Genomic DNA, 27,986 nt, shown 5'->3' with positions numbered 1-27,986 from the left:
GACAGAACAAAGTAAGCAATTTTTGCCAGAAGAGTGGCAGAAATCATGAAATTTTTTTAAAGTTAAAGCTAGGGCCTCTTTGGTGGCTTAAGGGGTTAAGTCTCAGCATTATGAAGCTATCGGCAGTCACTGCAGCACGAGTTCAATCCCCGGCCAGGGAGCTAATCCACAAGCCACAGATCCTCCTGTCTCACCAACTGACCCCCTCAACAATGTATTTCAGTCAGTCTGCCTGTTCTGCTCCCCCTCTGTCTCTGGTGACTCTTCTCACCCTCCTGTAACTCTCTGGCCTACACCCCAGTTATTGTATGCAAAAATAAATAAATTTTTTTTTTAAGTTAAAGATATAAGAAGTGCTGGGTCTCCCCTGGCGGCGCAGGCAGTTGAGCACAGCGCTGTGAAGCTGTCCGCAGCCTCACAGTGCCAGTTCGATCCCCGCTGGCCCGCGAGGGTCCCACATGGCGCAGCCCTCTCCTGTCGCTCCCTTTGCTCCCCTCAGCAGTGTATTTCGTCAGTCTGCCTGTTCTGCTCCCCACTCTATCACAGGTGAATCCTCTCACCCTTCCACGAATCTGGCCTGTTCCCCGGTTCTTGTATGTATGGATAAATAAATAAATCTTTAAAATAAAAAAAATATAAGAAGTGCTTATAAGAGAGAAGTAAGAGATTTGGTTACAAGTTGTACTAGGAGGAATAATGGGGTGTCCCAGGTTTCAGGCTTGATTGGGTCCCAGTCATTGTGGTGAAAAACTCAGGTGTACTAACTTTGGGAAGAACTAATAAACTTCATTTATGTTTTTTTGCTTTGTATTTTTTTTCTTCTAAGCATATTGATTTGCCAGTCATTTACACAACTATATAAGTAGGGGAGTACAACTTCACACTTTCATATATGCACATACTTCACTCACCTCCCATAAAAAGCCCAATACCACAACTCAATCACTTTGCCTGCCATATTGTCTCCTCCCTCCTCCAAACCCCCCTCTAGTAATCAGTATATTCTTTACAGTGTCTAAGAATTATCATTGTTGTGTTTTGCCCTGCGCAATTTCTTTGTGCAGCCATCTGTCCTTGGGCATTTAGGTTGGTCCCAGGACTTGGTTGTTGTGAATAAGGCTGCCAAGTACCTAGGAATGCATAAATCTTAAACTTCATTTTGGATAGGCTGACTCAGTGTTTCCATGGGACACCTAAGTGGAAATATCCAATAGATTGTTGAATATAGGTTATATTGCCTCATGATATTCATGTGGGAGTTATCAATATATAAAAAGAGCTGATATTGTGGAAGTACAGATCACCCAGGCCATAGGTAGAGTGGGAAAGGTGAGGATTTATTAAAGATAAATCAAATTTATCAAAGATTTCATTTCCATCACTTACTTCCTCATTGAGAACATCTATAATGGATAGTGGAAGGAACAGTGACCTCTTTCTTCTTTGATTCATTCTCTCTCTCTCCCACACCTGCTCCAACTCTTTTACCCCAACCCCCGCCCCAGAACAATGGTACTTGCCATTTGAAAACCTTATCTTAAGCTTCCTTACAGAGGAACAATTGACATTCCTATCAAAGCTGTTTTAAACATTAACTGATAGGATGCAGAGAAGCAAACACTCATAGTTTCTGGGAATGTGCCTTTGTCTTTTTAAGTCTGATTGGGCATAGTGTTGAAGCAAGCCTCATGACTTTGGCACTAGGCATCTTAGGAGCTGCTGTGTATCTCTGGCTATATCTGAGTTTGCTACTAAAATAAGGAAACTGAAGTGAGTATTGGATAAAAGAAGCTAAGCATGACCATGAATTGCAGACTATCTGAGCAAAATGGTGTTTCAATAGGAACTGCTCTTTTCTATCACCATCAATTAGAATAAATGCGTGAAGGCTGCTGAGCTTGAAAATGAAACATTTTCTGGACTCTGGCTTGATTGTGATGCTTTCTCTTGCAGCCGCGTGCTAACACAGAACTGTCCAGTAGAACCACATCCCGGTGGACTCTGAAGCAAGGTATGTGGAATTGTTAAAAGCAAGGACTGTAGTGACCTTGTTCTAATAATATGGGCATGATAATAAGCAAATAAAACCTAACACTTTCATTTATTTATTCACTCAATCTACAAGTATTTACTGAATGTATTTTACTATGAGGCACGTACTCTTAATTCAGACAACCTGTTTGCTACCTCCTTCTGTCTTTCACTAGGATGTCTGGTGGATTTGTTATAGGACAGGGAGAGGGGCAGCCCAAGCCCCGCAAACCTGCCTATTCTAAATGGGTTCTGCCATCCGCCGCATCAACACAAAACACATGAGACTTTAATGGGAAGGAACTTTAATAAAACTAGGAAACAATACAGGTAAGGCAAAGAGTCTAGTTTCTAAATGAAGCACCCAAAGTTACCCATCCCCTCGTGGGTAAAAGTCCATCCATATGGGATCGGCCCAGAACAAGGCCCCAAAGTCTACCACAAGTCTAAAACATCTTCCAGTGGGGACCCACAGAAAAGGGTCACAAACAACTGGACAAGCCCGGAAGGAAAAGAGCAAAATCAACATCAAGATAAAAACTGCCATTGTCACCTCCCCACGGGTCTCACCCACATCTGTGTCACCCAGTCCACGACCAAAAGACAAGCAGTTTCTTTACGTGTCTCTAGGCTCCATGCGCCTCCTCTAGGTTTCCTTCTGGCTCCATCCTGCTTCCTTCCTCAGTCCCTTCTGCAGTTTCTCCTCTTCCTGCTCAGCTCCACCCTCCCTTGGGTGGGGCAGGGAACCTGGAACTTCCCCCTTTCCTGGGGACCACCCTGTTACAGATTTACCTTTGTGATTTTCTCAGTCATAACCCTCAGTGGAAATACAATTTTATTTGTCCCAGGAGATTTCTTTTTACCTGCTTATAACTGTAAGTAATAGGGTTTTGGGGTTTGGTTTTTTTTTTTTTTTTTTGAGTACTAACTTTCAAGATATTTTTCTAATACAAGGGGAGGGTATTGTGATTCCTATGACATTAACCCACCCACATCAGAGGAAAATTAAGGCAGTGCTCTTGTCTGGATAGCTGATAGGAATAAGCTTATTAGTGTTTGCACATCCAGGGGAGTAATTATTGAATTCACAGAAGGGGAAGAATGACAACAAGTGTAGCGCCAGCTGTTTGGGGGCCTCTTGTCTTTTTGATATGGTTATTCTGTTTACTCAAATCAAACAGGAAGAGGCTGCGACTTCAGATTCACTCCCACTGGAAAGAAATAACCTGACTCTGGAAAGTATCAAGGCCTCTGTCTTTGACACCTGACAGGTAGGAACATAGTCTAAAAAACCAGAACCACATAGTCATAGATGAATAGAGTTTGTGTCCATTTCAAAATATTTCTGTCAAAATATTGACTATAAGGGTCAAAATTTGCAAGCGGACCATAGTTCTGAGGCATCCAGCAGAGGAAGGGGAGTGAGAAGGACCAAATCAGGGGAGGGAAGAGCACAGGGGACAGTGGTGAGGGATCATGGGTGCTATGGGAAGGGGGATAACTACCAGGACTATACCTGAGGGGCGAAATCAAATATTGTCCAAAATGATCAATGACGTAAGAAAATAAATTTAATTATTAAAAAAAATACAGACGGAGGCCTCTCTGGTGGCACAAGGGGTTAAGACACGTCATTAGGAAGTTATCCACAGCCGCTACAGCATAAGTTCTATCTCCGGCCAGGGAGGTGACCCACATGGCACAGCAGACCTCTCTCGTCTCGCACACTGCTCCCCTCAGCAGTGTATTTCAGTAGATCTGCCTGTTCTGCTCCCCACTGTGTCTCTGGTGGGTCCTCTTCTCACCCCCCCCACCCCCACATCTCTGGCTTGTACGCCAGCTTTTGTGAATACTGACTCTTTAACTGCTATGTAACACCCTTCAGGTTAACTACAAAGAGTTGAACTAAGGGTGGAAAGCGCAAGTGTGAGAAGAAGGCATTGCCAAAATGCACATTTATCTGAGCAATATACAGCAACTGGAAAATGGCACCTTGGTTAAAAGGGAATGATTGAATAGTACAAGATTATTCAGCTTTACAAATTGTTCAGAAAAATATCTATCATATTAACAACCTAGTACACAGCACTTTTTTTGTTCTAGGTAAGAATTAGATATACTTTTTGTATTTATGCCATGAAGTTTTTATCCCATAGATATGCATATAATTTTGCTAGCCAGTATATTTTTTAGATTTTTCAAATTCTAAATTCTGCTTCTAAATAAGCTGAAACTATGAAGGGAGATGTCTTCCTCTCCTCTGGAGCACATTGACCACGCCAGAAGCGAGTGTGGGTAGAGGATCCACGCATGGGTAGGGCTGGGGCAGATGGTAATCCAAGAAGCAACTTCAAGAGAATAACAGGTACAAAATGAAGCTTCTGATTATATATAAAGTGGATGCGCAGGGGGACAGGATGGAGATGCAGAATGAACCAAACAAGGGAAAAATAGCAAGGCAGCTTTGGAAAGGTGATTCTATTCCCTCAAATGTCTTCAGTTCTCTGTGGAGTCTGCTGAACAAGCATTATTTATCACCTGCTTCCTGTCTTCACACACAGGGTATCATTTTGAATCTGGGGACACCAAATAACTAAAGCCCAGACTACTATAATCCAGGTCATATACAAGGTTAATATAAGTACAGATTCTTTTTGATCTGTCAGGAGGAGACACTTTGTAATCTAGGTAATGTAATACATTTGTATAATAGTGAATTGATCTCATTTTACATAATTTCCTTTATAGCTGATAAAAATTTTATTTATAGAAGAAATTCCTTCACAGATTGGTCCTCCCTTTCCTTCTCTCATACATTGAAGCATTCTGGATGTTAGGATAGAAGTGATGTCTCATTTAAATGGTTTTTCTTTCTGACTCCACTTGACATGTCAGGTTATTTTCATCATAAAGGCCTATTTGAGAGTTCCTGACTTCATTCATTTGTCCGGATAAAGCTAATGTTCTCCTTTGCTCCTACTATTACAGGATGCAAGTGACACATACACCTTTGTTCCTATGGCACACCTATTGCGCTTTAAATTTGAAAAGGGTTACCTTAAAAGAATAAGCACTCTTTTCTGAAGGTCTATTTAGAGTTGCTATTACAGAGTTGTCTACATGTAGAGAAATAGTCTAAAAGATTCTTTATGGCCCTATTCAGTCCTTCAGTTCTCAAATTTTAAGCAGGGATTTTGCAACTTTCGTGACTGAGTAAAGTATGTTCATTTTGTAACAGGGTGGTCCCCAGGAAAGGGGGAGGTTCCCTGCCCCACCCAAGGGAGGGTGGAGCTGAGCAGGAAGAGGAGAAGCTGCAGAAGAGACTGAGGAAGGAAGCAGGATGGAGCCAGGAGACACGTGAAGAAACTGCGCTTGTCTTTTGGTCGTGGACTGGGTGACACAGATGTGGGTGAGACCCGTGGGGAGGTGACAATGGCAGCTTTTATCTTGATGTTGATTTTGCTCTTTTCCTTCCGGGCTTGTCTGGTTGTTTCTGGCCCTTTTCTGTGGGTCCCCACTGGAAGATGCTTTAGACTTGTGGCAGGCTTTGGGGCCTTGCTCTGGGCCAATCCCATTTGGATGGACTTTTACCCACGAGGGGACGGGTAACTTTGGGTGCTTCATTTAGAAACTAGACTCTTTGCCTTACCTGTATTGTTTCCTAGTTTTATTAAAGTTCCTTCCCATTAAAGTCTCCTATGTTTTGTATTGATGCGGCAGATGGCAGAACCCATTTAGAATAGGCAGGTTTGCGGGGTTTGGGCTGCCCCTCTCCCTGCCCTATAACAATTTCAGCCCAGCAAACAGCTTTACAGAAGATCACATCTAGTATTAAGAGAAGATGATACTGAAAACGTTAACTTTTTATTTGTCCATTTAATCATTTATCAAACCTTTATCAAAGAGACAAAATGGTTGGGTTCTAAGAGCTCAGCATACAAAGATGTGTATAACAGGGTCCCTGCCATTGTAGGGGAGACAGGCAGGTACACTAACAAACGCCATTAATGTGAGAAGTATAATTGCCCTATATCTCAGGTATAATGGTGGGCCCAGAGAGGTGATAAATGCAGGCTGAGGAATCAGAAAAAGACTTGACTAAGCCTTTCCAAGCAGAATTACTTCCTGTTGTATCCTGATTTGTATGGTACCCAAGTGATAAATGTGCAATAGAGGAAAATCTCTCTTCAAAGCAATCTCTCAAGTACCGAAATAAAACACTGCATCCTGGAAAGTAGGACTGCTTGTAATCACCCCTTCAGTCATAGCATTTGCTACAGGTGAAGAGGAAGAACTGCTTATTGCAAATGTGCATTTTGTACCTTTGCTGAAGAATGGATGTGACCTGCTTGCAGAAATTCTCTCCATTTTGAGAAAACTCCTTTAGGTTCTTGTATACTTTATTGTACTGAAAAAGAAAAGATGCACAGAAGGATTATGAGCACTTCTAAGGCTAGAACTCCCATAAATTCAGAAAGCTGCTACAATGATGACTGTCATTGTAAATGATGATGCAGCTCCGGAGCACACCTTTTAGATGAGTTCTTAAAGATTAAGTCTCTTCTGCCTGCATATGAAGGGAAACTGGAGAACTTTTCAAACATAAACCTACCCTACCTGTTTCTCCCGTAATCCAAAGGCAAACATCAGGAGTGGGGTGCACTCAGAATCTTGATTCCTGTCAACCTCTATTGTTCCCAGAAGGTCAAAAGTATTTTCTGCATAATCATTTTGGGTGTCCCCTCCTCCCAAAATCTAAAAGAACATTCCTGGGCCTTCTGACAAACCTTGAACCATTAAGGCAAATGTTTCTTGGCTGAGATATGAAAATTTAAGTGAGCATGTTACAAAATTTGTTCTACATCCCTCTATATATGATTTAACTCCAGTGATAAGAATGTTATAATGGTGAGTTGAACATTTTAGTAGAGCCAATCCTTTACATTTTTATAAATATTTTTATAAATTCATTTGTATATGAATTTACTGCAGGCACCAGAATTCCAAGCAAAAATTGTCACGATGTGCTTTAGAACTCCACAATGTCATTCTGAGAATGACATATGTAAAGGTAAACATTGATGATAATAGAGTTTTAGTACCCGAATGTATAGCGTGAGGGTCAGTTGATTTTGCAGCTTTCCTGCAGGTGATATAGGCTATGGGACAGTCCCAAGCACACTGCCCGTCATTTCCATTTGGGAAGATGTGAGAGCAGATTTTATTTTTCAAAATGAGATTTTACACAAGGGAACTCAACCCTGTGTAGATTGGACGTCACTCAAAGGAGCCAATACTCAAATATCTCAGCCTACGGCTGGATGCTGTGTGGAGACAGGAGAAGGGAAAAGGAACTCAGACTTAGCAAGTTCACAAACATGAAACCTGGGGACCGAGACAACTTTTCACTGGGATTGGTAGCACCTGTGTAGGGGCTCCAGCATAGCAAACATAGGCCCAAGGGCGGCAAAAGAGGAGGGATCTGATCTGCATTAATGAGACCTCATCCAGGGCCCTATCTTCTGGGATGGACTGGAATACCTAAGATGTAGAAACACAATCCTGTAGATGCCAAAAACTTTTATCTTTGTAGTGTAGTTTAAGTTGCCTCTGAATTTAGCATGGGGACCTGTGGTGGTAGACAGTAGATTTGGTAGACACACACAAGTAGCAAACAACTTCTCGAAACTGCCTGGGACACAAGACAGTGGTCAGGGTGCAAATCTCCTCCTAAGGACATCATTAGTTCCTAAAGTGCAGTTTGCAAAATCTCTAAACTGCAGGTACCAGGGAGGCATATGACTGAGGGAGGATGGGGTGGAGACCGTGAACAGGAAAGACAATTGTCACATCTCTTTAAACCACGGGAATGTGGCCCGTTTTACCAAAAAAGTTGAAATAAGGATTTACACCTGAAATATGACGTTTAAAAAGACTGGAGCAAACAATGCATATCATTTAAAATTCTCTGCAGAGAAAGCAAAACATACTTGTAGTGTAGCCTCTGTCATGAAGAAACAACTGACTCCCCTGCCAGTATTGTGGGAGCAAAGTCACTATTTGGCAACCCAGCTTTCTCATTTTGATTTCCATAAAAACAATTTGACATATATGAATTGGCAACATTATAAGATCTCCTTCTACTGCTTACAGGTACAATAGTGAGCATTTTAAAATTGTTTCACTTTTTGTTTACTCCTCTATCACCTGATTATTTTCACTAACTTCCCCTCTAAGCCTTTTATTTTCTTACCATATGCTAAAGAGCAGCCCACAGACACAACTAAGTACAGTAAGAAGAAAACAGATACATGTTTAGCAGGATACTGGCACCTAGAATAAGTCATTTCTTAGCCTCTCTACCCTTAGGGGTAGAATAGACCTAGATGCTTCCCAAGCAGGTGGGGGAGGCTCTATGTGGGGTATCAGTGAAGATTCTTCTTCCTCTTTTCTGACCCCTGGACTCAGAAATGATGGATGATCTCTAAGATGGTCTTCGGATGTGTGCCATGTGCTAAGATAGTAGAGCAGAGAGAGAGAAACATAAGCTCTGAGAAGGCACCACCTAGGCCCTCAGCTATACTTTTGAACTTATTTTCTATGTCAGTGAAATACAATGATAGGTTTTCTAAAGCCATGTCTTCCTTTTTAATATATATAGTTGAACATCGTTCTAACTCATACATAGTCTTAATTTTTTACCTTAATTTATAAGACATTTTATGTTTCACAAAATAATAATAAAATAAAAATGATATACATTATTAAGTCACAGAAATAGTAATGCTTTGCTTCTGCTCTCTAAACAACTATTTTTTCATCTTTGTAATTCCTTTGGTTATTCTTGAGCATTTAATCTTCCATGTGAACATTGATCTAAATATAATTTTTTTAAAAGATTTATTTATTTATTTATACAAGCACTGGGTACAGTCAGAAGCACAGGAGGGTGAGAGAATTCACCAGAGCCAGAGCGGGGAACAGAACAGGCAGACTGACGAAGTACACTGCTGAGGGGAGTAGCGGGAGCGGCAGGAGAGGTCTGTGCTCCGTGTGGGACCCTTGCCGGTGGCAGGGGATCGAACCGGCTCTGCAGAAGCTGTGGGCAGCTTCGCAGCCCAGTGCTCAACCGCTGCGCCACCAGGGGGATGCCCTCTAAATATAATTTTTTAATCCCTTTGGGATACTAGTTGGAAATGCATTACATATATATCCGTGTTTATATGTATTTATACATATTTGGTAATATTGATTTATTTTTTATGTTATTTAGACTTCCCATCCAAAGACATAGCAAGCCTTTTCATTTTCTCAAGTCTTATTTTATGTTCAATAAAATTTTATGATTTTGTTATAGGTCCTATGGCATTCTCATTTGATTTACTTAGAAATATGTCATTGCTAAGCTGAGTGTTTTATAGGTCACGTCCTATCTGCTTCTCTCTACAGCTCACAATAAAGCAGAAGCAAAGATCCAACAAACATCACAGGCCCTGGACAAGAGAGAAAGGTTTGAATGCCTGCTTATGAGTAAGTTTTTCTGCTCAAAAGGTGTAAAATCTGGGACTAGGGCTGCAGCTGGGAGAAGACAAAGCAGAGAGAAGGATTGGTAGGATTTGGAGATTTAAGAGTGAGGGGCTCTGAGGCCTGTCCCGGGATTGACCCCACCAGCCCACTGTCACCTGATGACAGCCTGCATCCCACAGTCCTGGGGAGGGAGTAGGAGATCACAGACATTATGTGTGAGAATGTGGGCTTGACGGGGAACACTTGCCTCTAACCAAGTGGACATGAGAAGAACTAGGCTGCAGGGGTTGCAGCATTTCCTAAACTCTCCAAGACACATTTTTAAAATACTGTCTCTAGGGCAGGAGTTCTAGAAGGGAGATTGCCCTGGAAATCTATAAACCAGTGAGGCAAAACTCAATTACTGTTAGGAAGGAGGGGGGCGCACTGGCAAAGTGGAGAGAGCCAGTATTTCCCAAGAGCATTCAAATTCAACTTGAAAACAAGAAGCTGCTCAAAGTACATCTTATGGCTTCAGTTGACCCTGGGCGGTTGGTTTATGTTCTGGAAGATGATTTTCTGTCATTTGATAACACTTGCTTTTTTCACATCAAGGCACAGAGAAAATGATGTATGTACTCAGACAACATGGTAACTGGACAAAGTTGTTCCAAGAAGAGGGAACTGACCTGTGAGCCCTGCCTAGCAAGGGCTGAAGATTTGTGTCTCAGGTTCACCTGTAATTCATTCCCCAAACCCCAGTATGGTCCAGGCACACACCAGTCAAGAAGCACTTCAGTAACTTACATTGTTAACTTAGCGATCAATTAAGAGCAGGATGCTCTACTCGTATTCCTGCACTGGACAGAATCTTTATCTTTGGTCCAGTGTGCAATATACTGGACACTCCTTGATACATGCTGAGATAAAGATGACATCAATAAAAAAAGACTTGTTAAGAATACTTTCATTTTTTCAGCTAACTGCTTTTTTTTTTTTTTAAGATTTATTTATTTATACAAGTACTGGGCACGGTCAGAAGCTCGGGAGGGTGAGAGAATTCACCAGAGCCAGAGCAGGGAGCAGAGCAGGTAGAAGGACCGAAGTACACTGCTGAGGGGAGCAGTGGGCGACAAGTGGGACCCTGTGCGCCAAGTGGGACCCTCACCAGTGGCCGGGGATCGAACCGGTGCTGCAGAGGCTGCGGGCAGCTTCGCAGCCCAGCACCAACCACTGCGCCACCAGGGAGGCCCTCAGCTAACTTCTTTAGAATCAATGATTCTCTATCTTTCATCCTGTGCTTTCTACAAAAACTTGAAGACGAAAGATATCCTTGCATAAATAAACATCAAAGCAGATCTCAAAGACCATCTCATCTCATCCAGCAGGTATGTGTGCATTTGTGTGTGTGCGTGTGTGTGCGTGATCAGGAAATCATTCATGAGACATATCTGCTTCAGGGGACAAAAATTTCTTGACCCTGGCTTTGACCCTCCTCTCCTCTCCTACCTCCCTTTCCTATCCCGCTCTCATCCTCAGGAGAAGCCTCTGAAGGGGTTTCAGTTGAGGCCCAATGAGCTGTTGAGACCCAATGAGCTGAAGATAACCTCATTAGTTAGAGTCAGAAATGTGACTAAATCAACTATGGAACCCATCAGAAAGAAATCTACTTATAAATGGCTGATAAGTAATGATCACACTAAGTTAACTTAGACTGGCATCTATCTTTATGTGCTAGGAGTAGTGCAGCTGGCTTCCTCATGTCAGCACCAGAAGGGTTTGCTCTGGTCACAGTGATGTGGAAGATGGTTTTTAGTGTTCTCTCCCTATCTGTTGACCTTTCAAATCCCCACCCTCTACCAAAAATCCATTCTAGGAAATAATCTCTTTATCCCACAAGGAAAGAATCTTATGTATCCACATGAATTTATATTAGCATGCTGCTGCTCCTTGGGGTCATTAATTACTAGGGGAAAACATGATGTTCCCCCTGCCCCCAATAAAGTGATTTCAGGCTGGTGGTATTTTTCTGAATTCCTAAAAATCCCTTCACATAGACAACTAGTATACAGTTATTTTTCATTCTGCCAATAGGGAAATGTTTCTGCTGGTGCTTGTAAACAATCTGTTGTATAAATATTGTCATTACACACAAGCTTAGCAATTTAGGCAATTTGAACCATGAAATGATTAGACAGATGATCTATAAACAATGTGACCTGCACTTTATCAACCTTGGGTTAGCTACTTTCTCTGGCTTTTCACAGTTTGAATGATTAAGTTTTTCAGTTATTCTACAAAAATCTATTTTCATTCTAGATTATTGATAATGATAATATTCAGAGAATTAAATAAGCCATAGCATTCCTTTCATATTTAATTAAGTAAGCATTTGTTGCATGCCTCTCGTGTGCCAGGCACTGTGCTACTCATTTCCTGTGAATTCTGATTTACGGGGGATGGGATAATATTTCAAAGCACTGCCCCTCTATAGGATTACCTGTGCTTATCAGGCATGTGTTTAATAATTGAAGTACCTACAGTGGGCTGTCCTGGATTATGAGAGAGAAAACAAGAAAGAAATGAATCTGAAACCCAGGTTGGCATCTAAGCCGACTGGAGAAATGTCCCCACAGCCTGGTAGTGTTTCAACACTTGATGATGTTAAGGGGAGAAGCTGACAGTGTGGACCCCAGAAGGTCAGTCTTGGCAGGTCCCTATCTGGAAACTGTGAGAGTGAGTAAAAGCAAAAATTTGATTATAGCTTATTGTTTGCTTTTGATCTCTAAAGTGTTGTTTTATGAGAAAGTACTACTTTTTAATGATTGGATTATGGAGATAATTTGATCCTGTTTATTTCCTCGTATATGGATGTGAGAATTATTTTCCTTGGCATAATTTTAAGTTTAAAAATGAAGCTTCTAGGCATTAAAGCATCAAGGCCCAGAGCCAATTCTTTTCTTTTTCAAAAACAGAACTTTAAAAAAAAAATTTTTTTTTATCTCCTTTAAATAAGTTCTGACAGTCTCAAGATTACTTTAAAGTCACACACACCACTTGGGCACTCTTTGTGCTACCGCGGTAACTAATAATTGACAGAGACACTGATCCAACTTTTGGGGTCTAAATGACCTAACTACCAGTCTACCTGGCCATTGGAACATGACCTAAAAGAAGAGATTAAATTTTTTTTATAATGGACCATTTTGGCAGTCTGATGAAACCCATTTTACTCAGAATATTTGCAAATATATAAACTAAAATGGCAGAATTATAAAAAATATTGCTATAGATTTATAAAAATATTTTAAAAAATCATTAAACTATATGAGATTTTTAACATATTAAACAGCAAGTATTAAGTATGAACCCAAACTTTAAAGTTACACTGAGTATAAACAATATTTGTTTTTCTATAAATTACCATGTTATAAAAAAAAATTGTGATTTTTATTGTTTACAAAGTCATAGACATTGCATTAGAACTGGGGTTTGTTGCTTACATTCAGAATTAAGGGATATTCTAAATTTCTGTTAGAAACTAGTACAAATGAAGAGGTCATGTGTTTTTCATTGAAGCTCATACAACACTGGCTTCTGTACATGGGCCACTGGGGTAGACCAGGTGGCTGAGTGAGGGCTTTGTAAATTAATTTGGCTTCTGTGCAACCCGAGTGAACATGCAATGGGACCTTTTGCAGGTAATTAACACTGTGGGTTCTTTTTGCTTCTTTTCATGAAACAACCTAAGTGTTTCATTGCTTTGTAGTCCATTCCTTTGTTTGTTCTGTTCCAATACTGCAGCCTCATCTTAACACAGCATTGTTCCCTAAGCACAAGCTAGGACTGAGCCAGGAAATCAACTTGAACACTTGACCTAGATGAAACAATTGCAAATAAATAAAGATGTGACTTTAAAGGATTTAGAAACTGACTGAACGGATATCCGCCTCCTAATCTACTTTGGTGGCACTGGGTCCATAAAGATGACCTTGAAGATTGTGGACAAGGAGAGGAGTCCTTGACGCTTTAGTTTGGCTTAAGGACAAGAACTCTTCAGATTGTCAGAGAGGGAACATTACATGGAGATGTGGTAAAGGGGTGTTTGCCTAGAAGGAAACATTTATCCCAGATCTGGGTTCAAACAAAGACAGCCTTGGAAAAGGATGTTAGCCTGTCAATTTTTTTTTGTTGTTTCTGTTTTAACTTAACCTGGCCTCAGTTTCACTCTCTTCTGTCTTACTCTTCCCTTGAAGACTTTCTTCTTTGGTGACTGTTAGTACCAAGTATCTGTTATTCCATTCCTGTCTCACCCCATCATCTTATACCAAAACATCAACACCAGGGGCCTCCCTAGTGGTGCAGGGGTTAAAGACACAGCACTATCAAGCTATCACCAGCTATTGCAACATGAGTTCAATCCCTGGCCAGGGAGCTAACCCACATGGCACAACAGACCTCTCCTATCTTGCCCACTGCTCCCCTCAGCAGTGTATTTCAGTCAGTCTGTCTGTTCTGCTCCCCACTCTGTCTCTGGTGAATCCTCTTACCCCCCACACTTTTGGCCTGTACTCCAGCTCTTGTATGCATAAATAAATACATCTTTAAAAACAAACAAAAAACATCATCAAAGCATCAGTAGTGAGAAGGTAGTAAACGTTTTAGTAAAGGAGCAAATGCAAGTGTTATAGGGTAACTCTGATGTGAAATGTGTCGCCTGACTGTGGGTCCTCACCCGTGCGCTTAAAAGGGACTTATAATGAGACTCAACTGCAGGCACACACAAAAAATTTTACCTCTTAACTGGAGTCTCTCTCTCTCTCTCTCTCTTTTTGGTTAATAAAGGGTATATTTATTTTTAAAAAATGGAACATAAAGAAATAAATAACTCAGGAAAAAAAGAGAGAAAGATAAATTAGTAAATGCATCCTATCTGTTCCACTGAGCTGGAACCCCAATAGCATGCTGAAAGCATGCAAAAAAAGCAAGGACCTCCAAAGCTCAGTCTGGTTATGCACCAAACCTGGCTGCTTAACTCCACCCTCAGTTCCCAGCAATCCTGCCTTTGGTGGTGATGACATTTTGGGATTTATAGTCCTTGTCTTAGATCTCTTTAGTCTGGGGTGGGGGTGGGGGTCCATAAAGTTTGTTGAGGACATCCTTCCTCCCCCAACACAAGGGGGAACAAACAACAAATAAGTAAACAATGAAAGACTTCAAAAAAGGGATTTGTGCTTACCAATGGAGAGGAGATTAAAGCAATGAAGTTTCTCTTAAATCTATATAGAACCGGGCTGTTGAAATTTGTTTTCACATTAGATACACTGCTTTTATATTTAGAAAAGTAAAAGTAAGCAACGACTGCTACTACATTGTCATTTATTGGATTACTAGCCCCGCGACTTCATCTCGCTTAGTGGATCTGATTCATGAACCAGTTTTGTGAAATAGCAGAGTTGCGTCAGCTTGAAAACCATGTGTTCCTCATTCATTGAACACAAATAATTCTCTGTTGATCTTTCTCTTTTATAACTTTATTGCAGCCTCCACTTATCTACATCTCTACAGTTTTTCTATTTGTTTTTAATAAAAGGATGAATGCAATCTTTTGCTTTTGATGTCACCTATTTTAGCATTATTGGGTTAACATACTGACAATCCTTGATTACTTTCTTTCCAAGGTAAGCTTCCCTCCCCCACTCCTTATTTTAATGGCTCATTTTCCAAATTACATGTCTGATACTTATGCTAACCTCATAATGTCCTTGGACTTTTGACCAATCTTCTGTATTTGGTGAGGTTCCCAGGACTGACACAAACACATTGGCAAATCTGTCTGAGAACTACCACAGACTGGTTGGAGTGGGAGTCTGTCCTTCCTCCTTCTCTACTTGCAATTCTTGGCTCTAAATGATATTAAAAAATATGCAAACACCTTCCACCCTAACGTCATCCTCAGAGTCCACAGCCGCCTGCAAACATTCTGGGTGTTTCTGTATTACGCTACCCAGGATGTTAGCACCACTGGTGTGTGTCTTAAGGATTTCCAAAGCTACTGTGTATGTGCAACTACAATGCTGTACCCACTCAAAGGATTTCCAAGAAAGTGAGAATACTAGAGGACAATTACCTGCCTTGTCATTTGCTAGAAAGGGCTATTTCAAATTGAATCAAAGAAAAACCACAATACTTTTAAAGCACAGCCAACATCTAAACATGTTTGGCTGCTGAGCGTCTCATTTCTTAAGTTAAAATCCATTAATATATAAATCGATCCCTCAGTCACTCGAACACAGGCACACACACACCACACCCAAGTACTCACAGAGCAATTTGTCAGTGGGTCCCTCATGCTGAAATGCTTCTTGCTTCTGTCCTTTTACTTACACTGCAGCATTTAGCCCTGGGGACGCTGCACTCAAAGTTGGGTGTGTCTTGAACTTCCGGGATTCAAAGGGACTAGAGGACGTCAGCCCTTGTCAAACACCCCCTAGAGGAAGTCCCAGCCCCGAACTTTTATCCAGTTCCTTTCCTGAAAAAGCAAAGAACCTCTCCTGGCCAAAAGAACTGGGAGAAAACTTCTGTAAATATTTAGAGGTCAGAGTACTGAGTCCTGAACTGTGTGGCCTTGAGAGAAAGCCCAGAGGCCATGAAATGTCCTTGATAGTTCTGGAGCTCAGGGCTGAAGGGGAGGAACGCCTACTGTCCTAATTTGTTGCGTTAATCACATTTATTTTCACTGTTTCATGCTGCTCTGACTTGTAGGGGCCTTCTGGGTAATAGGGATGGCCCCTTTCAGGATTAGCTAATTCCCAACTTGTCTGTGAGCATAAATTTGACATCCAAACTAGACAAATCAGAACCTAGACCACAACCACCTCTTTCAGCAAACACACACCAAGTTAATGTTCCCTTGGCTCTAATTACTCCAGGACCAGATACCAAGCAATTAGAAGGACACCTATATAATTCTGACATAGTAGAAACATCCATAGAAGCCTATCAGGGAACAAGGCATATGTTAACATCAGGGGCCTCACTTAGCCCAACCCTCACTCCCAGCAGAATAAAGTGTCTAAGCTATTAAGGATTTTTTTAAATATGGTCCACATGATTTTTTTGAAAAATCACTCAAAACGATAAGTGGAGGGCCTCCCTGATGGCGCAGGTGGTTGAGAGCCGCACTGTGAAGCTGTCCACAGCCTCTGTAGCGTGGGCTCGATCCCCGCCAACCAGCAAGAATACCACACAGGGCGTAGAAGACCTCTCCTGTCTCGCCTGCTGCTCCCCTCAGCAGTGTATTTCATCAGTCTGCCTGTTCTGTTCCCTGCTCTGTCTCTGGTGAATCTCTCACCCTTCCTTGCATCTGGCCTGTACCCCAGTTGTTGTATAAATAAATAAATCTTTAAAAAAAAATTCTTTAAAAAAAAAGATAAGTAGAACTAGAAATCTCCCATTACTAACTTCTTATTGCTTTCTTTGTAGCTATGTTCCCAACTGTCAGTCCTTAGACTTCCAGCTAGCAACCTGTTGCCCTGTGGCAGCCATGGTTGGGCTGTGGTGGCTCAGCTCTGACCAGCAGGCCCCAGGAATTCCATCAGCACAGCCCAGGAGAACACTTCAGAGACGCCCAGGTGGCTCAGCCTCCATTCATCTGCTCTTGGTAGGCAAGCTCCCAAGTTTCTAAAAACAACCAATGAAGAGGGAGGGGAATCTGAGGGAAGAACGCTTGGCGGACAATCAGAGTGGAAAGTCAGGGTCCTTAGCTGGGAGCCGTCATTCACACATTTAATCTTCTCCCGTTAATTTCTCCAAATGAAGGTTATCATTGCCTGTTACAACACTGAGCAGTTGCTATGAAGGGGCTTGCATTAGGCCAGGCAACTGAAAACAATGAAAGAAGTGTAGACAGGTTATAAATTGAGGTTAAAAATATGTCACTCAGATTCCCTCTGGAGGGCTTCTCTGCTCTCAGAGATTGTAGATAAAACTTGGCTGGAGCCTTGGTTTCTGGCAGCTCAGTTTCTTCCTTATGGTTCCTGCTGCTCTTTGTCTCAATTCAGTCCAAACTCAGGTAAAAATGGGGAGATTCACCTCTCTGGCCAGTTTCACAAAAATATGCCTTCACACTTGGTTTCCAGTGATTTCTGGGGCCTATTGAAGATTGGTCTGACATTCTTACAACCATACTCCTCATGCATGTCTCTCCCAAAAGGCTGACTGGCTTTCTGTCATCTGCTAAATTAACAAATTTCCATCTTGCTAAACTGTCCCTCTCACAGACTATTATAAAGGCAGCAGGGTATTCTGGCTGAATCTAGACTGAGATTTTTATTTGGCTATTTGTTGAGCTTCTCAGAAGGATTCTTGAATGTACAAAAAAATTTGATTTGGGAGGTCAGAAAGAAGGATATCTTTTGCCTCAGTTGTCTCCCATCACAATAGTGCTGTGCAATAAACAGAAAACCTAGTACTTCAAATGATGCAGACTCTATTCACAAGTGTGTAGTTTAGCTGGATGGTTTCTGTGGTCTCCTGGGCCTCATTCATGTGAAAGTAGGTTGTCCACAGGGCCCTGCTGATCTGGCTGGGTGTGGCAGGACAGCTCTCCTGGGCTCCACTGGGCCAGGAGCTGGCTGTGGGCCGAGGCAATTTTTCATTAGCCATTAGACAAATCCAAGCTGTTCTCAGGGCCTGGCAAGGAAAGTGAGTGGAAGCGCTCAAGGTCTCTTTACGTGCAGCTTGAATCTGACAACCATCACTCACTTCAGCTACATGCAACTGACTATAGCTAGCTTTAGGCCAGCCCAGATTAAAGGGGCCTCAGGGAGACTCCACTCCTCATGGGAAGGACCTGAAAGTCTCATTGCAAAGGACTTAGATACAGAAAGGGGCAGAGAGTTGAGATTAGTTTTAACATTCAGCCCATTATAATGTTGGTCAATGTTTGCTTTGGAGTGACTAGAGAGATAAAGCAGAAAGGACAGAGCAGGGGGTGGCTGCTAAATGTTTTCCTCACTGGTGACCTTTCTTCCCAATTCAACCTCAGGGGACAAGTTTGGAACTTCAGCAGAGATTGAAATCAGGGAGAGAAATATGAGTTCAACACATCAGTGCTCCAGATTTGGAGATGGGTTTGTTCTCCCCTCTGACCCCACATCCCACCCTACACATATGCTACCAAAGAGCTCAGCAAGGCACCTACTGGTGGGGTGGGGGATGGGAGCAGTTTCTCTCAGCTGTTTCCAGCACTGAGGCTGTGGCTACTGAGGCATCTTGGCAGGAGGTCAGATCAGGCCACTTTGAGTAAATTTGCTCTTGTGCATGTGAAAACCCCCAGCATCCTGACTTCCACAAATGGCCCAGAGAGACTGGGAGAAAGAAGCTGAGATCCTGTGTGAGCAAGAAGGGGGGAAGCCTTGCAACTTTAGATTTAGTATTAACATGATTTCATTGGTCTCTCCAGGTAGATGTGAACTATACATAGTGAAGTATCTTAAAGAAGGTGTACATATCCTCTTGAGTTCTCTCCCTTCAGGTTTGTCTCTGGACATACAAACAATGATCAGTACTGCTCTGGCTTCTTTTCAGACTGGCTTGATTGATTGTTTGACCTCTCAGATCCTAATCTTCTGCAGCTTTCCTGGTCAATGCTCAGCTTTACTTCCCGGATATGGCCTTTCTGCAGAAAGAAAACCTGGTTGGGACTTTCTTCAGTCTGACCTGGAAACCACTCCACTGCACCCTATCCATCCCGTTAGAGAGGTATTGTTACAGAGCAGGGGGAGGGCCACCCCGGGCCCCACAAACCTGCCTGCTCTAATTAGGTTCTGCCATCCGCCTCATCAACACAAAACATGTGAGAATTTAATGAAAAGGAACTTTAATACAATTAGTAAACAATACAGGAAAGGCAAAGAATCTAGTTTCTAAATCAAGCACCCAGAGTTCCCCATCCTCTCGTGGGTAAAAGTCCACCCAAGCAGGATTGGCCCAGAGCAAGGCCCCAAAGCCTGCCACAAGTCTAAAGCATCTTCCAGTGGGGACCCACAGAAAAGGGTCAGAAACCACCAGACAAGTATGGAAGGAAAAGAGCAAAATCAAAATCAAGATAAAAGTTGCCATTGTCACCTCCCCAAGAGTCTCACCCACATCTGTGTCACCCAGTCCACGACCAAAAGGCAAACGCAGTTTCTTCACGTGTCTTTCGGCTCCATGCGCCTCCTCCAGGTCTCCTTCTGGCTCCATCCTGCTTCCTTCCTGCCTCAGTCTCCTCTGCATCTTCTTCTCTCCCTGCTCAGCTCCACCCTCCTTTTGGGTAGGGCAGGGAACCTGGAACCTCTTCCTTTCCTGGGGACCACCCAGTTACAGTATCTCCATAAAAGGGGGAGGAGCACCTCAGTGCAGGGAACAGGCACCATTTCCCCCTTCCCCACTCACAGGCAGCCGCCTTGGACTGCAAGTCCCAGTATGCCGTGCAGACTTGGGCAGGGCGCTACCGGGAATGAGGGCCAGTTCTGAGTCGAGTACATAACACAGTAGGCGGGTGGCCTGCTCTCTAGTTACTGCAGCCTGACTTACACCCTGGGACTGTTACGGAGCATCCCCCATATAAAACGGGTTGCCTGGCTGTGGGTCCTCGCCCACTTGCCTAAAAAGGGACTTATTAACACTCCACTACAGGCACACACAAAAGGTTAATAAAAGGTTTATTTACAAGGGAAAAGGAATTGAGGAAATGTACAACTCAGGGAGAAAATAGGGAAATAAAGTCTTTAATGCGTCCTACCCTATCCGCCGACCTTGAACCCAAAGGCACTCTCAGCTGGCCCGCTGCGAGCTGGCAGGGAGCCAAAAAGGGAAAAATCCCCCAAAGCCCACGTGTCTGGCTTTATACCAACCTGGCTGCTTAACCCCACCCTCAGGTCCCAGCCACCTTCCCTTTGGTGGTGATGGGATTTGGAGTTCCCAGTGTCTTTTGGCTTTGGCCTAGGGTAGGGGTGGAGTCCACAAAGTCTGTATGGAATTAGATTTAGGACATCCTTTCCCCCTAACAGTACCACTGGGAAGGGGGCTTGGAGGACACATGGGGAGGAGAGACATGTAGAGACACTTGGAAGAAACATGTTGGTTGAGAGACACGTGGGGACACTGACAATGGTGGCCATTGTCTTGATGTGGTATCTCATTTCGTCCCAGCTCTCTAAGACCTGCCCTATCCCCTTTATCTGTTCTCCACCAGAAGTTCCCTTAGACTTTGTGACAAGTTTTTGGACCTCAGTGGCCCCACTTTGGGTGGACCCTGTTTGATTAGGTATTTGTCTATAACAAGACAAGTAATTTGGTAAGTTTTATTGGGAAACTGTTGTAGAGCAACCCCGATACAAAACGGGGTGCCTGACTGTGGGTCCTCACCCGCGCGCTTAAAAGAACTTATCAATGCTCTACTGCAGGCACACGTGAAAGGTTAATAAAAGGTTTATTTACAACGGAAAGGGAAATGAGGAAATGTACAGCTCTGGGAGAAAAGTGGGAGACAAAGTTTTAAATGCGTCCTACCCGATCCGCCGATCAGGAATCCCAAAATGGCGCTCTCAGAGTTGGCCGCCAGCCAGGAGCGGTGAAGCCAGGAGGCGAGCGATCGCGAGCCAGAGAGGGAGCAAGGCCCACGTGTCTGGTTTTTATATCCAACCTGGCTGCCCAACTCCACCCTCAGGTCCCAGCCACCCTCCCCTTGGTGGTGATGGAATTTGTCTTTCCCAATGTCCTGATGGCTTTAGTCTGGAGTGGGGGTGGAGTCCACAAAGCCTGTATGAGATTATCTCAGGACATCCTTTCCCCCTAACAATTCCCCCCTTTCACTAATACCCCTTGTAAGGGCAGGACTGGACCACTGAGCAGGTTTTCTGATCCAGCAGACCTGGTAAAGGAGGAGTCAGAGTCCTCAGTGGTTTTTTTCAGGTCTTTTATTGGGGTTCAATGGGTACGTGGCAGGCTGGGGGGTGCTAGGGGGCTGGGAGGCTGGCAGTCCTTCCAGCCCCCAGCAAATCTTCACTCTATCTGGGCTCTCTGGCATTCTCTGCTTCTGCTGCTGCTTCTCTGCTGCTGCTTCTCTGCTGCTGCTTCTCGGCTTCTCTCTCAGCTTCTCTCTCGGCTTCTGCTGCTGCTGGCATCCCCGTGACACCGCCCTTAAAAGCACAGTCTTAGCCCAGGTGAATCCCATCTACCTATCCCCACACCCTATTCCATGTGCCCACCATCAGGCATGCATTCAGGACAAGGATCCATCATCTATCCTAATGGCAGGAGGGCAGAAAAGCCTGACATTTTTCCTTACCCCATACCGCTCCTCTTCCATCTCTATGCACAGTAGTCTATTAAAGATTTTTCATATTAAGAGTCCTTCCTTTGTCTGTATGCAGCAGATGGCAGGACCCTGTTTTAGAGCATGCATCCTTTCAGTTTGGGGTCCATGGATGCCCCTTGGTCAAGTGCTAAAATGCCCATTATATCATTCTTCTGCCTGGGTGTCCTTCTGCCTTGATGTTGGCCTTGCTAATATCTATCACCAAAGTTAGTGTGTCATTCTTACCATTGTGCTCTATCCATTGCACACATTTCTTTTAATTCATTTATCACATTGTGTTGAAATTATCAGTGTGATGGTCTACCTCGCACACAGCACACACCCTGTGAGCTCCTTGTAGCAATGTTTTCATTTGATTGCATTCAGTCCTGAAAAAGTGATCACTTTAGCTAGTTCCTCCCCACTGACAAGAGAAGGAGTGTTGCTTATGAGTGGGCTTATAGCCTCAGCTCTCAGGAAGCAGAGTTCAAAACCCTGAGATTAAAGATAAATGCGACCTTCTGAGCAGAAACTTTAAAGTGGGAAATGACTCAAATGCACTTGGGAGTCCCTGACATGCTGATAAAAAATGGCCTTGACAAGCCAGAAACTGAGAAGGAATCAGAAGCATCTCAAGAGGCCACTTAGAGAACTTTCTTGGAGATTTGTTGGTTAAAAAGATATAAACAGATGAGATAAGAAGTATCTTGGGACCAAGGGTAAAGTCAAAGAGTAGCCTAAAGCTAAGAATAAATTTGGGAAAACAGGAATCTAAAATGAGCTGAGTTTGCAGTTTGCCAAGAACATTTAAGAGAATATTCACTATATTCACAGAAGAGGACTATAAAGAGAGAGCATCTCAGCGTGGGGCAGCTGGCCTGCATTCCCAATGCCAGAGTGAGCAGATGCTGGGCCAGGCTGCCTGATTAGCTTTCTAGGCAGAGCGGTTCGTCTCAGGTGCATCGTATGGGCAAAGCACTTTCCCTGCAGGACCAGCTGCAATGTGGGTTATAGTTTGACTCATCTTCCCAGGGCCACTCCACTCCTGAATCCAGGACCATGCTAGTCCCTTGAGCTGACCACTACTGGTCACCAATTCCCCTCCCCACTGCCCTTTTGAGCACCTGAGACTCACAGACAGTGTTTACAAGACATGATGTCATTTCCACCAATCACTCTCAGAGAGAAGAGTAAAAGCAATCTCATTCTGATTAAATTACCTTTTATTTTCAGTCTCTGGTTGCTGCAGTGATTAGTTTCCTTAATTTCCATATCTCTCCAAAGCCAGAAGACACAATTCTAAAGCCTTGCTTTCATGAATACATTTTTAAAAAGTAAAGTACCTTTACCCAAAGCCTTGGAATGGGAAAAAAAAATCTTTCTAATTTAGAAGCACTAATGAGTGCTTTAAACTGTAGGAGGAACAGTGGGGAACACAGGGATATTATTGCTAATAGTCAGCCTAATTTGTAGCATCCAAAGTAACTTTTATGCTCAATTTGTACTAATTATATTGTAGTTTGTAAAATTACACAAAATAAGCTTTTTACCACTTTCCACTTCATAAAAATTACCTAATCTTTAAATCTACATACAAATGGCCATAATTAACTTATTTTATAGATCCATACCAGTCCTGCACTAGGGGTGAATTTTTATTGTGCATGTCCAACATTCATACATGATAATTCAAAATCTCCAGGTATTAATGGAGAATAAAATGATATCAAATAAATTTGCATTAAAAAATTAGCATAATTTTATTTTTCCACAGCAAGCACCAGGGAATGAAACCTAATGGACAGCTCATCAACAACCAAGTCATCGACAATTTTGATCTATAGCTTTAACTTCCAAAAAAATAAGGCATAAAAACAAGGATATTTTACAAATGCAGATGTAGGGTAAGGTAAAAGTATCAGGCTTTTCTGCCCTCCCGCCATTAGGATAGACGACGGAACCGTGCAGTCCCGAATGCATGCCTGATGGCGGGCACCTGGAGTAGGGTGTGGGCCTAGGTAGATGGGATTCACCTGGGCTGAGACTGGGCTTTTAATGGAGGCGTCTCGGGGACGCCAGCAGAAGCAGAGAGAGCAAAGAACCATGAGAGCAGCAAAGGGAATGCCAGAGAGCCCAGAAAGAGTGAAGACTTGCTGGGGGGCTGGGAGGCCTGCCAGCACCCCTGCCTGCCGTGTACCTGGTAAATCCCAATAAAAGCCTGAAAAGCCACTGAGGGTTCCAGGACTCTCCTCTCCTCTACCCTGTCTGCTGGATCAGAAAACCTGCGCATTGGCCTGTCCTGCCCTTATAGCAGATTAGTTCAAATTACATTGTATCTTCATTTGATTACCTGTGTTAATATTTATGTGTCATTGGACCTCCTTGGTGGTGCAAGGGGTTAAGCACCGCACTATGAAGCAATCCGCTGGCAGGGAGCAACCCACATGGCACAGCAGACCTTTCCTGACTCGCCCCCTGCTCCCCTCAGCAGTGTATTTCAGTCAGTCTGCCTGTTCTGTTCCCCACTCTGTCCCAGGTGAATCCTCTCACACACTGTAGGGGCAGGACATGGGCACTGAGCAAGTTTTGTATGATCCCATGCAGACCGGGTAAAGGAGGAGTGAGTCCTGGAGCCCTCAGTGGCTTTTGCAGGCTTTTATTGGGATTTACTGGGTACACTGCAGGCAAGAGCGCTGGTGGGCCGGGAGGCTGACAGGCCTCCCAGCCCCCAGCGAGTCTTCACTCTGGGCTCTGCGACCTTCTCTCACGTTCTCTCTGCTCTTCTCATGGCTCTGCTTCTCTCTGGACTTCTCTGCTCCTCTCTCGGCTTCTGTTCGTTCTTGGCTTCTGCTGGCGTCCCCATAATGCCGCCCTTATAAGCTTAGTCTCTCAGCCCAGGTGTACCCACTTCAGGTGCCTCCCATCAGGCATGCATTCAGGACCACAGGGTTCCCTCATCTATCCTAATGGCGGGAGGGCAGAAAAGCCTGATACTTTTTCCTTACCCTACACACACCCCCGCCCACCCCTGCATCTCTGGCCTGTACCCCAGCTCTTGTATGCATAAATAAATAAATCTTTTTAAAAAATGTGTCATTACTTACATTTTTCTAAACTTATTTAGGACTCACTCATGAATTTCAATTAAAATGCAATTGAAATGTCTAGTATAGGTAGGGTTACTTTAGTCACCAGGGCAAAGAATGAGTTTGGCATTTTGCATATGTAAATAAAGGACTTACTTGTCTTTTTCATCTTGGCTATGCTTCCACATTATGAATCAGATTTATAGTTGCTTCCCGTAAATCTTTACCACGTTTTGGAGATGGCATCTAAGAGAGAAAGCAAAAGCACTCCAAATGGTAATTTATCTGGTTCCTTTAGCAGTAGGAGGTTAATTAGTCTTCCTCTAGCTTAACCAATACTAGCTGATTGGAAGCCCTTGTACCTTTTAATACTAAAAGAATTCTGAAGAGGTGGGGGATGGGCACGGGGAGGAGAGGGCCTTTACTCCTCACTCCATTTCCTTTTGCATATGTGGAATTTTATATGACATGCTTCTATACCTATTCAAATATATAAACTGGTTTATTTTTAAGGTCACACACCCTGGCACTGAGGGCACACAATGTGAAAGCCTGTTTACTCAGAACTCAGGTTCAGTTAATCAGGCCTCTGTACTTATTAAAAATCTTCCTCTATTGTCTTCTTACTCAAATGATTTAACCCCTTAGCCCTTCCCAAGACTCTTTAAATGGTCTCTGAAAAATCACTGGTTTCTTCATTTTGTCTCTCTCATAGCACTTTCCACAGTTGCTAGTCACTGATGATGTCTATTAACTCATTCACTCATTCAGTGATGTCTTAGGCAGCATCCTCTTTGACCCAGGCTTTATAAGGGATACAGAATGAACAAGATCCAACACCTTTCAAGGACTTCAGTCTGATGTAGGAAGATTATATGACGCTCTGGTAGATTATATGAAAGAGGCCTTTATAGAAATGTAGTGGAAATTCCAAAGATATCCAGCTCAGCCTGGTTGGGGAAGGGAAGAGAACACTGTTGATGCTTAAAAAGCATGTCTTAATTAGTTATTCCTCAAGAGTGCCTGGAGCACACACTCTGCATTGGACATGCCCCAGGCTGGAGATACCCAGACATGGGAAGGCTTGTCGGACATTAACCCAAAGTAATTGGAGTCACATAGAGGTCCTTTTCTTTGGAGGATGTTAAGTACACGTGTGATATCTACACTTGCTCTGGCGACAGTGTGGCATCTCTTACAAAGGAGTGAGAAAAGAACTGGGAAGAGTGGTTCTGTTGCTAGGAACCTGGAGACAAATGTGGGACAGTTGAGATGTGGCTGTTTTTAAATGGGACCAGGAAAACTTCATGATAGCTGGGATGGGGGTGAACACAGAAAGAGTGGGAAGATCTAGAATGAAGCCCCATTTCCTGGCATCCTGAAATTGTCAGATTTATGGGTCCATGGTGGGCATAGAGCAGGAATCAATGGGATAGACTTTGCAATATGAAAAATGTGGGCTTAAGAGTTCACTGTACCACACATTAGTATGCCAATTAGGGGGAAATTTCTTAATCCTTTCAACCTTCAGTTTTCTGATATGTGAAATGGAAGCAATAATATCACAAAGAGGGTCTTTAATACATGTTCAATAAACATTAGCTACTATTATTAATGTTATCACTTTAATGTGTTTCGCATAACAGATTGAGGCAGTCTTAAAGATGATTGTATATTTTACATATAAAACAATCAAAACTACAATAATTATAATACAAAAACTAACAAAGCTACTCACCAGTTTAGAATTCTCAAAATTTTTAGCTAATGCCTTTTATTCTTTTAAATTTTCCTGTGAACAGGCTGATGAATTTTTGTATCACTTTATTGCTCTTGGAATTCAAAGATGATATTCTCATCTTAAAAAAATATAACCTGCTGCATCTTAACATTTGAAAAATTTCACTTGAGACATAATCAAGGTTTTTGAAAGCAAATACATTGATTTGGGAAATTATTGCAAAGTTACAGACAAACTGCAAGTACAGTACACAGAATTGTTTTTCATGCCTTAATATTTTAGTGTGTATTTCTGACAAAGAAAGACATTCTTCAGCAAAATCACAATGCAACCACCGAAAGCAGGAAATTAGCATTGATGCATTGCTACCAACTACTCCTCAGTTCTACCAATTGTCCTAATTATGTTCTCCATGGCAACAGGATCCAGCTCAGGATCCTACATTGCATTCACTCATCCTCTCTTTAGCCTCCTTTACTCTGGAATAGTTCTTCAGTCTTTCCTTGATTTTCATACCATTGACACATTTGAACATTACTAGTCAATTATTTTGTAGAGTGCCTCTTGATTTGCATTTATCTGACATTTGCCCGTGATTAGATAGGTTTTGCATCTCTGCCAGGAATAACACAGATGTGTTGTTGCCTTCTTACTGCATCCAATTAAGTGACTCATTTGTCCCATTTCTGATGGTATTTACTTGATTGGTATCTGCCAGACTTCTTCACTGTAAAACTATCACTTTTGCTTTAGCAGTTAATAAATATTTTGTGGTGCTATGCCTTAAAACTCTTTAAATACTTCATTCCTCATAAAACTTTCAGTTTATTTATTAAATTATATGAACTCACTATCACTGGTTTGGGTGATGTGTCTGTAAAGATGTCTTTGATGTGCATGTCATGTAGTGTTTCGCCTATATTTCCTTCTATGTATTTTATGGTTTCAGGTCTTATGTCTAGTTCTTTAATCCATTTTGAGTTGGTTTTTGTGCATGGTGTTAGGTAGTAGTCAAGCTTCATTCTTTTGCATGTAGCTACACAGTTTTCCCAGCACCATTTATTGAACAAACTTTCTTTGCTCCAATGCATATTCAAACAGCTGGGACTACATCAAATTAAAGAGCTTCTGCACAGCAAAAGAGACAATAACCAAAACAAAGAGAAACCCCACCGACTGGGAGAACTTTTTTGCACACAAAACTAATGATAAAGGACTGATCACAAAAATCTGCAAAGAGCTGATGAGACTCAACAACAACAAAGAAAATAATCCA

The 27,986-nt window shown here is 42.6% G+C and overlaps 1 protein-coding gene and 1 long non-coding RNA gene across 5 annotated transcripts in view; one reads left to right on the top strand and one right to left on the bottom strand.

Annotated features, from left to right (window-relative positions):
• Positions 1-16,113, bottom strand: part of NOSTRIN (nitric oxide synthase trafficking) — a 54,298-nt gene extending 38,185 nt beyond the window's left edge. For all 3 annotated transcript variants that reach the window (XM_037523470.2, XM_037523471.2, XM_054699835.1), the window contains exons 1-2: positions 15,863-16,113; positions 6,354-6,439 (exon numbers count right to left, since the gene is read on the bottom strand). In XM_037523470.2, coding sequence (XP_037379367.1) covers positions 6,354-6,439; positions 15,863-15,889 — 113 coding nt within the window. In that variant the 5' untranslated portion in view covers positions 15,890-16,113. The remainder of the gene's footprint in view (positions 1-6,353; positions 6,440-15,862) is intronic.
• Positions 2,824-10,401, top strand: LOC119255900 (uncharacterized). 2 transcript variants are annotated; one of them, XR_005127580.1, is made up of 4 exons: positions 2,824-2,906; positions 3,213-3,302; positions 9,481-9,561; positions 10,153-10,401. It is a non-coding gene; the product is annotated as an uncharacterized LOC119255900 (long non-coding RNA). The 2 variants fall into 2 exon arrangements; XR_005127579.2 differs by lacking the exons at positions 9,481-9,561; positions 10,153-10,401 and adding an exon at positions 5,270-5,305.
• Positions 16,114-27,986: the final 11,873 nt, after the last annotated feature.

Source organism: Talpa occidentalis, unplaced genomic scaffold, assembly GCF_014898055.3.
Source record: "Talpa occidentalis isolate TD23 unplaced genomic scaffold, MPIMG_talOcc4v2.1 talOcc4.3, whole genome shotgun sequence".
Lineage (NCBI taxonomy): Eukaryota > Metazoa > Chordata > Mammalia > Eulipotyphla > Talpidae > Talpa > Talpa occidentalis.
Note: the sequence above shows the minus strand (reverse complement) of the source record. Positions and strands in the feature narration are given on the sequence as shown.